The sequence below is a fragment of the Sprattus sprattus genome (assembly GCF_963457725.1).
Source record: "Sprattus sprattus genome assembly, chromosome: 12".
In the NCBI taxonomy this organism is placed as follows: Eukaryota; Metazoa; Chordata; class Actinopteri; order Clupeiformes; family Clupeidae; genus Sprattus; species Sprattus sprattus.
In genome coordinates this window covers 650,464-663,250 of record NC_137910.1, presented here as the reverse complement: position 1 = coordinate 663,250, position 12,787 = coordinate 650,464, and the positions used below count along the sequence as shown (strand labels likewise).

At 44.9% G+C, this 12,787-nt stretch overlaps 1 protein-coding gene across 1 annotated transcript in view; it reads right to left on the bottom strand.

Annotated features, from left to right (window-relative positions):
* Positions 1-1,506: 1,506 nt before the first annotated feature.
* The window catches only part of rgs17 (regulator of G protein signaling 17), a gene marked incomplete at both ends in the record, with an annotated part of 13,871 nt that continues 2,590 nt past the window's right edge, over positions 1,507-12,787 (bottom strand). Inside the window, 4 exons of the mRNA XM_080848633.1 lie at positions 1,507-1,695; positions 2,441-2,672; positions 5,514-5,585; positions 8,397-8,527. Of these exons, the coding sequence (XP_080704759.1) occupies positions 1,507-1,695; positions 2,441-2,672; positions 5,514-5,585; positions 8,397-8,527 (624 nt within the window). The remainder of the gene's footprint in view (positions 1,696-2,440; positions 2,673-5,513; positions 5,586-8,396; positions 8,528-12,787) is intronic.

Below are 12,787 nucleotides of genomic sequence, written 5' to 3'. Positions count from 1 at the left end.
GCTATACCCACTGTATGCAGACAGCTTTGCAGTGCTAAAGCAAATACGTACTGTACAGCTACCTCCTAAAACAAGGCGTCAGGATCTCTCCCCTTTAAATGATATGCTAAAACACACATACAGTATGAACATGAACAAATAAACCCATTGCTTATCTGCTAGAATCAATTCTCTAATGCTCAAGGAGTCTGACAAATCGATGGCGGTTTTTATTTTCAATGTTAAAAAAGGCTCCCCTTCTTTGCTCTAGCTAGAATGACACCTCACTACCAGCACCTATGTACCTATGTACCTCTCTCTCTCTCTCTCTCTCTCTCTCTCTCTCTCTCCCTCTCTCTCTCTCTCCCTCTCTCTCTCTCTCTCTCTTTCATCCCCTCTTTTACAACCATCTGGGAAGGACAGGATGGATGTGTGTATCAAACTCATGTTTGGTACTGACTTCAGCAGCTGTTTCTCCTGCCCATGTTTAAAGATAGGCAATGTGATTTTTGCAGTGGTTAATAACGTCGGTGATTCGGTTTAGCTGCCCGGCCTCAATGCTAGCCCTAACCCTAACCCTCAATGCTAGCCCTTGCTAGCTCAAAGCTAGCCCTAACCCTAACCCTCAATGCTAGCCCTGGCTAGCTCAATGCTAGCCCTAACCCTAAATGCTAGCCCTTGCTGTTGTGTTTTTATGTTTGTTGTTTTATTTCTCTCCCCAACTTAACATAACTCTGCCAGAGACGGAAAAGTGACGCAGTCACGATGGTTTCTCCTCTATCCTTTCAAAAATGACAGTTGGCAATAAAATCTAAGTTCCCGCCATGTCCCTCGAGAGCTTGGCAGGGCCTGTCACCATGACAACAAATGAAAAAGTCCTCTCAAAAAACCCTTAAACGTCAAGTTAGAATACATGTTTTTGTTTGTTTCATGCAAAAAGGGTGCTTTTTTTCTTCTTGATCTGTGTGGTCAAGCTCGACATTCCTACCGAAAATGGGCACTGCCATTAAAATCTGCCTTAAATTACGAGACATCGTGAGGGTGTTAGAAGGAAGAGAAATGAAGAAGGGAACGACAGAACGAGAGGAGGGCAGAGTATGAGCAAAAGACGGAGAGGGAGACAGATAGTGCCAGGCAGGAAAGAAAAGAGAAAGAGAGAAAGAGAGAGAGAGACAGGCAGAGAAAGAGAAAGAGATTAGTGAACGAGGAATGAAGAGCAAGGTTCCTGTAGAAAGTACAGTACAGGAAGCAAGAGTGTGTCTGTCGTTTATCGTTTGTTTCATCTCGTCCCACAACGTCTCAGTTGCCTGAGGAGCTCCGCAGGGCCCTGGAGCAGGAACGGAGCTCTAGTGAGTCGCACAAAGGATTGCTTAGCTTAAAAACGTCACACACCTTTTACCCCGTTGTGGCACCTTGTGTTTTGCGTGGGTTCGTTTTAGTTTTTTGTTTGTGTCGTATTCGTAAAAAGTTACGGTGACGGGCTGCGCTCTATGGCGAGGGAGGAGGGGGGGGGGGGGGGAGGGCCTTTTAGGTGTCTAGGCAGGAGCCTCTCCTGTTCTCGAGAAGGTCCCGGTAAAAGGTGGAGTTGAGGAAGCGAGGGAAGGAGTCCCGGTGCATCAGAGTGTAGATCTGCAGCTGGGCCTCCTCGTACATCAGCTGGCTGGGCTCCGACAGGGTCAGGTTGATGCCCTCCCTCACTCGAGAGTCCAAGCTCACCTGCAACGGGAAAGGAAATCCTGCCTCAAGGTGTGGAGGTCTTCAGCCAACAGTCAACTCTGCTGGGTTTTACAGAGCATGTGCACGTGAAGGAATTATTATTGATTACAACTAACAGACACATCCAGACACACACACACACACACACACACACACAAACACACTGAACATGAGAGAATAGTTTGAACATTCGGACAATTGCAGAAAGTATTGGCCCTCAGTGTATTGATTCGATGGAGTGACTACACATGCAACAACATTAACCAGCAATGAGTAAGTTCAAATGCAATTGATTGGTGGGTAGAACAGAAACCCCCTTCTGTTATTAATGTGAGGGTCAATGGAGGGCTGTTTGTGGTTAGGGGTGGGCAGTGTTTCTGTATTAAGGTTATGTGTTCAGTGTGGTTTGTTCGTTTGTCTGTCTGTCTGTCTGTGAAAAGGATTACGCTAAAACGATTGGCCTGTTCATTTCGTCCCACTCCTTAGGCCATGCTTCATGTTAATGTTTTAACATCATATGACTTAATAGCCTTTACTGTATCAAAAAAACACCCTTACCTTATCTGGACCCTATCCTAAGAAATGAATTACATAATAGGCCGTGATCACTTAAAGTCGCAAACACAGAAACACAAATCGAGTCGCAAAGGCAAAACTACTCGTCAGTCTGACCCCTGACCTCTGCGCTCACGGCAACACGTGTTTTAGGTTTTAGAGTACGTGAATACCAAAGACGATGCACTACCTCTTTTGGCGAAAGAATGGAGACGTAGTCCTCGTAGATGATCCTGGCCTTCTCGTCGATGGCCGCGGGGTCGGACTCCTTCTTCAGGTCCTCACAGGCGATCCAGAACAGCAGGTTCTCCTCGCTGTACTCCGAGCGCAGGAATTCCTGGAAAATGTTCCGACCTTCCACGGAGCGCATCACCTGCTCGAAGCTGCGTGCCCAGGAGGCCACCTCCTCCAGTGTAGGCGGCCTGGGAGAGAGGAAGCACGAAAAACAACATGAAGAAAGACGGCACTCTGGTTGTCTGAGGTAGCCCCTCAGGCCATAATACTGAGCATGTGTCTAAATCAGATTGATCACCACAGCATGTCAGAGGTCCTTAAAAGCAATACAGAACCCATGCAATAAGTGTCTATGAAGAGAGTGTGTGTGTGTGTTAGTAGACTGAGGCATAGGGATGGGAACCGAGAACCGGGTCTTGTTTAGAACCGGTTCCCAATGAGCCGAATCTTTGGAATCGTTAGCCAAATTCATAACCGGGTCTGTTAACGGGTCTCTGTGCCGTTTGCGCATGCGCAAACTCTTATAATAAAGTCAGAACGCAGCAGAAATGGCAACTCGACAGAAGCGATCTAAAGTGTGGCTTTATTTCACCCGAACGGATGCGAACACGGTCACTTGTAACCTCTGTAAAAAATGTATTTCCTCAAAGGGAGGAAGTACATCTACCATGAATAAGCACTTGAGCACACATGGTACAAAATTACAAGAATGTCATGTTTTCGATGCCAGCAGCAGCTCAACTAACGTCGGTGCTTCATCCCTTACTTGCCAAGGTAAACTCCTCAAAATGTTTTATCATAAGTCATAACGGTGTTACTCGTGTGTTATCAGCAAACGTTTGCGTTTTCGTGTTAACCATAACTAAACTTAGCATTGAATTGCTTACCAGAATGGGCGATGTTAGACATTGTCATATATTATATACAACTTACATAACTAGGCTACCTTAACGGTATAATCTTCTATTTTCAACCGTTGGCTAGAGGCAGGGGCAGTGCTTGCCTCCCCTCTGTTGGTCCTAGGGTAGGGTTAGGCTGTACAAAAGACTCCGTTAATAAGCAAGCAACGCGTGCAGCTCCCTCAGTTTGACAGTTCGATATGGATACGTTTCTCGTAGCCAATTCAGTGGCAGCAATAGCTAAGTGTTAAATATACTGAGTGCCTAGTTTGTACATGATACAAGTAATTATGTTTCAGTACGTTATTGTGTTTGTAGTGGACTCTACATTGCTATTAGAAGCGTTTAGCATAATAGTTCGCTATTAGCAATACAACCAAGCAACCTACAAGAAAATATACAGTCCTTTACCTCAATAACAAGGGCTGTATGTCAGATCAGAAAATTCAGCGATTTTGTTAGTGCCATTTTTTTCATTGTGCAAACCAGCGTTCGCTCTATAAATAATCTCCATTTCCATCCAATTAAGCTGATGATGACGTTCTAAATCAGACGGGCTCAGAGGCTGCTAGTCTGTCATCGTTACAGGCTGCAGTTAGTACGTCTTCTGTAAGGAAGGAGCATTGTTATTTGTATGAACGTTTATATTAAACAGAACACATTTTATTTAAGTTATGTAAGTTTTATTTAAATGTGAATGTAAACATTCTAGAAATTTATATAAAAGAACATTAATGTAAAAAACCTGTTTGTGCTCTTTTTTCGCCCCTTACCAAATTATAAGAATCGTTAAGAGAATCGATAAGGAATCGGTTCGATAAGCAGGAATCGATAAGGAACCGGAATCGTTAAAATCTTATTGGTTCTCATCCCTACTGAGGCAGTAAGTGTCTATGAAGAGAGTGTGTGTGTGTGAGTAGACTGAGGCAATAAGTGTCTATGAAGTGAGTGTGTGTGTGTGTTAGTAGACTGAGGCAATAAGTGTCTATGAAGTGAGTGCAAGTGTGGTGTGAGTAGACTGAGGCAATAAGTGTCTATGAAGTGAGTGTGAGTGTGGTGTGAGTAGACTGAGGCAATAAGTGTCTATGAAGTGAGTGTGTGTGTGTTAGTAGACTGAGAGACAGCGGGCCACTAGAGAGGAAGGAATGGCACGGCCATGTGTTGTCCTCAGAGGGAACAGCTGTTAGAAACAAACAACTCAAAGTGTGGAAGAGGTGAGGGGAAAGAATCATGCTCTAATTGGCTTATACAGGGAGTCAGAGCGCATGCACACTCACACACTCACTACACTTACACATGCCCCCTCACACACACACACACACACACACACACACACACTACACTTACACATGCCCCCTCACACACACACACACACACACACACACACACACACACACACACGCACACTACACTTACACATGCCCCCTCACACACACACACAAACACACACACACACAAACACACACACACACACACACCTTCCTATATGTACGGTCACACACGCACCCACCATGGTGGGCCATCATTTAAAGCTGCAGTAGATAAGAGAGTCCACAACACACTTCTTCCCTTCCCTTCCCTTCCCTTCCCATCAGCAGCACGTGATGCCGGAATGACAAGCCATATAGGGGCTGATTCACAGACCGAGACACTGAGGGACTGTTATCCCTGTTATCTCTGTGTGCACCTAATGTCATTTGCTACCAGCCAATCAGTTTGACATAAACATGCATTTGATGGAGGGGAAGTCAGCCGGTCGTGGAGCCGTGTAGCACAGAAGGGAGAGCAGTGCTGCTTCCTAGCTACTGCAGCCTTAACCGTACAGAGATGCTCATTACAAAACAAAATCACACCAAATTCATCTCACACTCCTTTGCATAATGGCTTTGACACATACCACAGTGTTTTAGCTTCCCATCCAAGGTGCCATGTTATATACGTGGCATACAAGTGAAAATCACCAGAGGATGTGTTAACTGAATGTGTAACTGAAAATGTAATGTTAGTGATTGCGAAATGAGACATTTTTCTTTAAACAGACTTGAAGATTTATATGGTGAAAAAAGCCTTTACTAAGCGGTCCCACTCTGAGACTGTGTAAGGGGTAAAGAGAAGAGTCCGGTGACTTACTGCCCCTCTGTGTCTTCTAATGGATCCATTGGGTAGGTAGGCCTGTCAGAACGTTCCACTCTGTCGTCATTCCTGCAGGACAGAGAAGTGACTTGGAATTATGCATACAGACCTCCTCCTCATCACAGACCTCCTCCTCATCTCAGACCACCTCCTCATCACAGACCTCCTCCTCATCACAGACCTCCTCCTCATCACAGACCTCCTCCTCATCTCAGACCTCCTCCTCATCACAGACCTCCTCCTCATCTCAGACCTCCTGACTCATCTCATCTCCTCCTGACTCATCTCAGACCTCCTCCTCATCTCATCTCCTCCTGACTCATCTCATCTCCTCCTGACTCATCTCAGACCTCCTCCTCATCACAGACCTCCTCCTCATCACAGACCTCCTCCTCAGCTCAGACCTCCTCCTCATCACAGACCACCTCCTCATCTCCTCCTCCTCATCACAGACCTCCTCCTCATCTCAGACCTCCTCCTCATCACAGACCTCCTCCTCATCTCAGACCTCCTCCTCAGCTCAGACCTCCTCCTCAGCTCAGACCTCCTCCTCATCTCAGACCTCCTCCTCATCTCAGACCTCCTCCTCATCTCAGACCTCCTGACTACTCTTCTAGATGTTCCTTCCTGCTTCCTGCGTCCTGTGTCCTGTGTCTGTTATGTATGCTGTGAGAAACACAAGACCTCATTGGGATTGAACCCCTAGCTTGGAACAAGGGAGGCGGATCAGCTAGCGAGGAGGATAATATCAAGGAGTGCTATTGTCTAACCACTGGTCAACTCTGTACACACATCAACACTTTTACAGGTCAATGGCTACGAACCAAACAATCTATAGTGCTCGTCTATCCTGAGAAGAGCAAAAACTGCCACTGAGTTTTGTGTGAGCTGTCAACTGTCAGCATGGCAACCATGGCAACCATGAGGAAAACAAAGTTCACCAGGAGCACAATCAGGAGACGTACAAGCAGCAATTCCAAAGAGAGCCACAGTACAAATGTGAAAACAGGCAAAATCACAAAGACGACAAAAAAATAAATAAAAAACATCTTTTCAAATCGCACTTTATTGAAGCATTTAAGACCCCCCCCCTCCTAAAAGGGCCCGGAACAATCCTGGGCGTCTATTTTCCGCCATGGACGGGTGCTGTTTTAGCTTCCCCCACTGTCTCTCAATCAAAGTCTTCATTGTGCCAACATAATTGGGTGCACTAGCCACAGGGCTTTCACATGCAAGGAAAGAGGCTAAATATATACCGTGGTCGACACAGCTGTTTGGCATGTGATGCCGGGATGGAAATAGCTGTTCACAGACAAGATAATGGCACCACAAAGAAGCGATGGAGGGGGGGGGGGGGGTGGGGGGGGGGTATAGAGGGGGTGTTCTGCTCATGTAAGCAGGGCCTCACAAACAGTGGCTTGTCCTGCTCCCTCAATGTTTTCTTTATTTCATACAGTATTTATATTTATAAAACTGCTATTAATAGTTCATGCTGATCTCTGCAGGAGAGCCCTCAGTCTTGCCTTGTTTGGTCTGCCCTGCTGTGAAACCTGGACATGGGAATTTACAGTTCAGGGGAAGCAGAGATTGCAGAGATCTTTGGCACTGACGGGAGACGGAGTAGCACATCAAAATGGCTCATAGATCCAGAATGTTTATTGACACACATTGACACACTTTATTACATTGTTTGCATTTAGTTACACACATAAAAGCAAATGTTAACGCACTCATGCGTACACATATACAGTAAACGATATAGACACACACACATACGCAGATAGCAAATATAGATTCAACGGGTAGATGAAATAATTTCTTGCACTTGGGCTCTTTTCCACAGGCATCCTGATGATTCGATCATCAATAATCAATATCATCAATAACAAGCTGTCTGTCCGTGCAACGGGAGGAGGAGACGGAAGACTGGGCGTAATGTGTGCCCGAGGGCAGGACGCTACCCTTCCGTTCTCAGAATCAATCCGCCTATTCTCCCTCAAGAAGGGTTCATCTGCCCTCTGAGAGCTCCAGTTGTGCTACTAGGAAAGTTGCAGAGGAAGTATTCCAGGAAGGATGCCTCAGAGAAAGGCTACAATGTCAGACAAATTAGCCTCTTTCACTTCAGTGGGCACAAACAAACCTCCCTCCATCTCAGCAGCAGCCTCAACAGACAAACCCTGGGCCGCTTCGACCCGGTATACCATGCAGGTCTCACACGCCCGCTGCCAACGCTGAGAGATCAGGGCACGGCCCTCAGAACATGTTGTGCTCAAAACAAACATTCCCTTTTCGAAACTCAAACCCATTGTCATGTTCCCTTCATGTCTAGTCTACGCTCATGTTTATGCTTCTATTTGAACGCTTTGAAGGCGTTTCATTCACCTGGTTTCAGTCTTATGGTGATGTCTTCCTCTTTAAATGGATGTTTCATTCACCTGGTTTCAGTCTTATGGTGATGTCTTCCTCTTTAAATGGATGTTTCATTCACCTGGTTTCAGTCTTATGGTGATGTCTTCCTCTTTAAATGGATGTTTCATTCCTCCCTATGTGGTATTTTCTTATGTGAATGTCATATTCAACATTTAAACTTTTAAGGTGTAATGTGTATTGTATATATCCCTTAATATACTGGGCCTCGTTTCCCGATAACGACGTATCTTAACGGCCTACGTGGATTTTGGCGACATCATAGACTCATCATTGCCGTAAGTGCGGCGTCGGGAAACCGCTCTGCAATATCCCTCTTACGACCGATTTCAAGTCCTTTTTAGCGTTCGGGAAACTAGGCCCTGTACTGTAACAGTCTTGAAAGAGCAGTGCTTGGGAGTGTGGTGGTGGTAGTGGCGGGTGGGGGGGGGGGTTAGGGGGGGGAGGGCTTACCAGAGGCATTTGCAGCAACCGCACCAGCACAAGCAGCAGGTGTTAGGCCGGGGGGGGCCGGGAGCCTGGGGGGGTCCTTCAATGTGTGGCTGCTGCCGTTTTCTCATCTCACTTCCACTTCCACTTTGCGGCTGTGGTTGAGAGAAGGATGGAGGGAGCACACACACACAGTCACACACACACACACACACACAGTCACACACACACACACACAGTCACACGCACACACACATGGTTGAGGGAAGGATGGAGGGAGCCAGATGAGGAGAGAATGAGAGAGATGAGAATCAGAAATGCAGGGGATCTGTACAAAACATCTGAAGATGAGAGAGGTCGACTTAAGTACTGCCCCTCTACAATTCCAACTTGGAAAGAAAACGAATAAGAGGGAATTAGGTTCCAAGCACAAGCTTTGACTCATTTAAAACGCTACAATTAAATAATTTCCTGTTAAGCAATCAAGTCAGTGAAGTCGCCCTAGGAACGCCCCTCCTGACAGCTGGAAGGACACAGGTTATTCAAACCAATGAGATTCTGCAACATTACCAGATCATTTTGCCCTCACAAATTAACCCGTAGAGATGAACAAAGAGAGAAAGAGAGAGAGAGAGAGAGAGAGACTCCTACACCGGGGTGGGCTATATAGACCAAAAATAAAGTTAGAAGTTAGAAGATGAAGAAAGATTAAGGTATGAAAAAAAAAATGTCCATATTAAATCATATTATGAACATGAAACATAGTTTGAGGAGTTTCTCTAAATTCATATTTACAATAAGACAATTGACATGGCCCCTAATTTCTAGCACAATTGCCATCTGGTCCTCTGTATGACTGAAATAACAAGAAACAGGAACCTACAACTTTAATAGTCATTAAGGCATTTTGTCAAGCTTTCCATTGTTTCCATTTCCAATTTGGAACAGTGCCAAAATTTCCACCAAATTTCCTCCAAAAATATATTTCAGTCAGCTCCATTTAAAATCCGGGAATTGTTCTTAATTAATCAGATAATTAAAACAATTTCTCAGATTTCTGGTTACATAGCTATTCCATTCTGTAACTGTAAGCAAAATGTTTAAGCAGACTAGTAGTAACTGGAATTGTCAGACAGCCGAAAGTCTGGGATTTTTTTTTGCTTTATTAAATTCTGCTACAAAATATCCCAGTACTGTAGACAGCTATAATACCGGAATACCACCCACCCCTCCCCATACATAGCGGAAAAGCACCAAGTATATGCTTATTCAAAATGGAAGCATTGGAAATGGAGCACTGAGGGCATCCTTGCCTCAATGTAGGGCTGGGCGATATGGACCAAAATCCCAATAATTGTATGTTTTATGATCAATATACACATACGATATACTGTATATCGGTATTTTCTACCAAGTAGGTAATTAGCGGTTGAGTTTTTTGAGTGGATAACTGTGGCTGCTTCCAATGGTGATAATTGACATAATGAGACAGCTACATTCTGAGCTGTTTTGCAGCAGGAGAGGGGTCAACTGTAGCCTGGCCATTACCAGCCTGTGACTCCATTTCATTCCGTCTTTCAGTCTGGCAAAACGCTATAAATTTTGGTTTCCGAGATGAGCGGGTGCTTAGCTTGAGGTTTAAAATCATTGGAGTTCCCTTAACCAATCAGCAACGTTTAGTAAGCATTCGGTAGATTAAACTCTTCCCAAAGCCAGTTGGGAGAAGAGCTACGACGTCCTTTCCAATCATAAAACTTACAAGAAAATACTCTTGTTCTCCTTTTAATTTTCTGACGTTCTCGAGAGTTGAGACAACTTTTCCGATAGCTTTTCGTGTCTTTTCCTCCAAGGCGAGTTTTGCGTCACAGCTCTGAACTGTTCGCTGATTGGTCCTACAGGATTTTGAGTCCTGGAGACGATTGTCAACGGGGTTGGGCCAGACTGAGTATGAGCTTGAAATAAATTCAGGCGGAAATACGTAGGCTGGTGTCACCAGGCTAGGTCAACTGTCATAAGATACAAATTGTAAGCGAATGGGTTCACAGTAATAGCTAAACATGTTAACAACAAACCTCTACCTTCTCATATTGGTGACTGGCAGAGACATCACGTAAAAGTGCAAACACTTCTCAAAATAGTTCTATAGTTACATATACTAAGTGTCTACACACTTTATTGACAAGGGGCTGAAGTAGTATTTACTGTAGGTGTGTTAATGAAACTCAACTATACCATTTACAACTCTTAACATTTATGGAAACATCCCGACCATTGCTGGCCACTATGATGTCTAGAGGACTTCTGCAGACGTAGAGCCAGAGTGGGGGCAGGGTTGTGTGTGTGTGTGTGTGTGTGTGTGTGTGTGTGTGTGTGTGTGTGGGTTTGTGTGTGTGCCATGAGTGTGAGAGAGGATGAGAGGAGCAAACACTGGGAGCTTTACAAGAAACAGGTTATGGAACGCAACATCAAACTATATTGGTATCTATGGTATTGTCTCGTCCTATTTTGTTTAAAAAATATATCGGTGTACCTTATACTGTATACTTATATTTTGCCCAGCCCTACCTCAATGCCAAGTACTTAAAGAAAAAAAGAAAAAAGTAACAAACACGTTCTTCCTTGGTTGCCAAGGCTCTACTGGTCATGGTATTTCTGTCACTATCAGTATTGCATCTAGTCAGCACTTTTTATCAGGTTTTTTTTGCAAAACTGTCTTTACAATACACTATAAATAGCACGTAGGACATGTATACAATTCCACTGAAAACAAAACAGAAACATCTAATCTATCGCTATGGTAACTCCTGACATACAGCCTCTGAGACATGACCTCCTCCCACAGCAGACAGAACCTGACCACGGCTGCCTCCGGCCCAGGACCGGGCCAGGTCTGGCTCAGACCCGGCGTGTCTGTCTTGACGCCTCGTGCTGCCTGGGAGCAGACAGTGAGGCGTGCGGCAGGGATGACACATTCCAGACTACATGAAGAGTGTCAGACTTAGTGCGAGAAGTGTGTGTGTGTATGTGTACTGTTTAAGACAGGACACTGTTATTTCCACCTCTCTCTCTCTCTCTCTCTCTCTCTCTCTCTCTCTCTTTCTGTCTCTTCCTCTCTGCCTCCATCTCACTCTCTCTTTCTCTCTCTCTCTCTCTCTCTCTCTCTCTCTCTCTTTCTGTCTCTTCCTCTCTGCCTCCATCTCTCTCTCTCTCTCTCACTCACTCTCTCTCTCTCTCTCTCTCTCACTGTCTCTGTCCCTCTCTCTCTTTCTGTCTCTTCCTCTCTGCCTCCATCTCTCTCACTCTCTCACTCGCTCTCTCTCACTGTCTCTGTTCCTCTCTCTCTTTCTTTCTCTTCCTCTCTGCCTCCATCTCTCTCTCTTTCTCTCTCTCTCTCTCTCTCTCTGTCTCTCTCTCTCTCTCTCTGTCTCTCTCTGTCTCTCTCTCTCTCTCTCTCTCTCTCTCTCTCTCTGTCTCTCTCTCTCTCTCTCTCTCTCTCTCTCTCTCTCTCTCTCTCTCTCTCTCTCTCCGTCTCATTCAGCTCAGCCACTTCCCTTTAAGGGCCGTTCTCAGTTGACCATTTGGATTTGTCATTTCTGTCCCAAACCAAATGGATTTGAAGAAATGGAGGGGGTTTGCTACGACGCATAGCTGAAGGGGTTCATCCTGAGCTGACAGGTGCTGTCTCAGTGATAATGAAATCTGTGTTATGAGAACGTCACCAGAGACTGAAGCACTGTGGTAGTAGGGGAAATAAGCAACAACCTTACAGGGCCAATCAGTCATGCCTTTGGCTATCTTCTCTGAGTTTCTGGAAACAGGGAACTTGGTGGGAGAAAGACTATTTCACATACCTATAATACAAAGAAGTCTACAACCTGTTCTACTTGAATTGTTCTCAAACATGGCTGACATTGCAACCCTTGATGGCTATATTTCAGTCTGCCAAACTGCTACATTGTTCTTTAGCTGGACACATTGTAGATTCATATTTGTTCATGCAGTTCTGGTCATAACTGCTTATTAAAACGTACCCACGCTAAATTAAGAGACGTCTGGCTCAACTTAATGCCATGATTCATGAGGTGTATGAGGAGTACAGATTCAATTTCATCGAAGTTCGAAACCGATCTGTCCCACTCTTCAAATAGTTAGCTAAACACTGCCTTCATTAAATTATATGAACGGTGTTTACTTTTCAACACAAACCTGAATTAACCGCATAAATAGGCAGTAAAAACAGGACAGAAATGAAATAGGAATAGGAATTGGAAAAAGGATAGAAAAGCAGAAGGAAAACTAAAAGACAAAAGTGACACAGAACAGGTTGTGCACCAGAATAGTCTGATAACACTGGAACTACTCCTGTGTGTGTGTGTGTGTGTGTGTGTGTGTGTGTGTGTGTGTGTGTGTGTGTG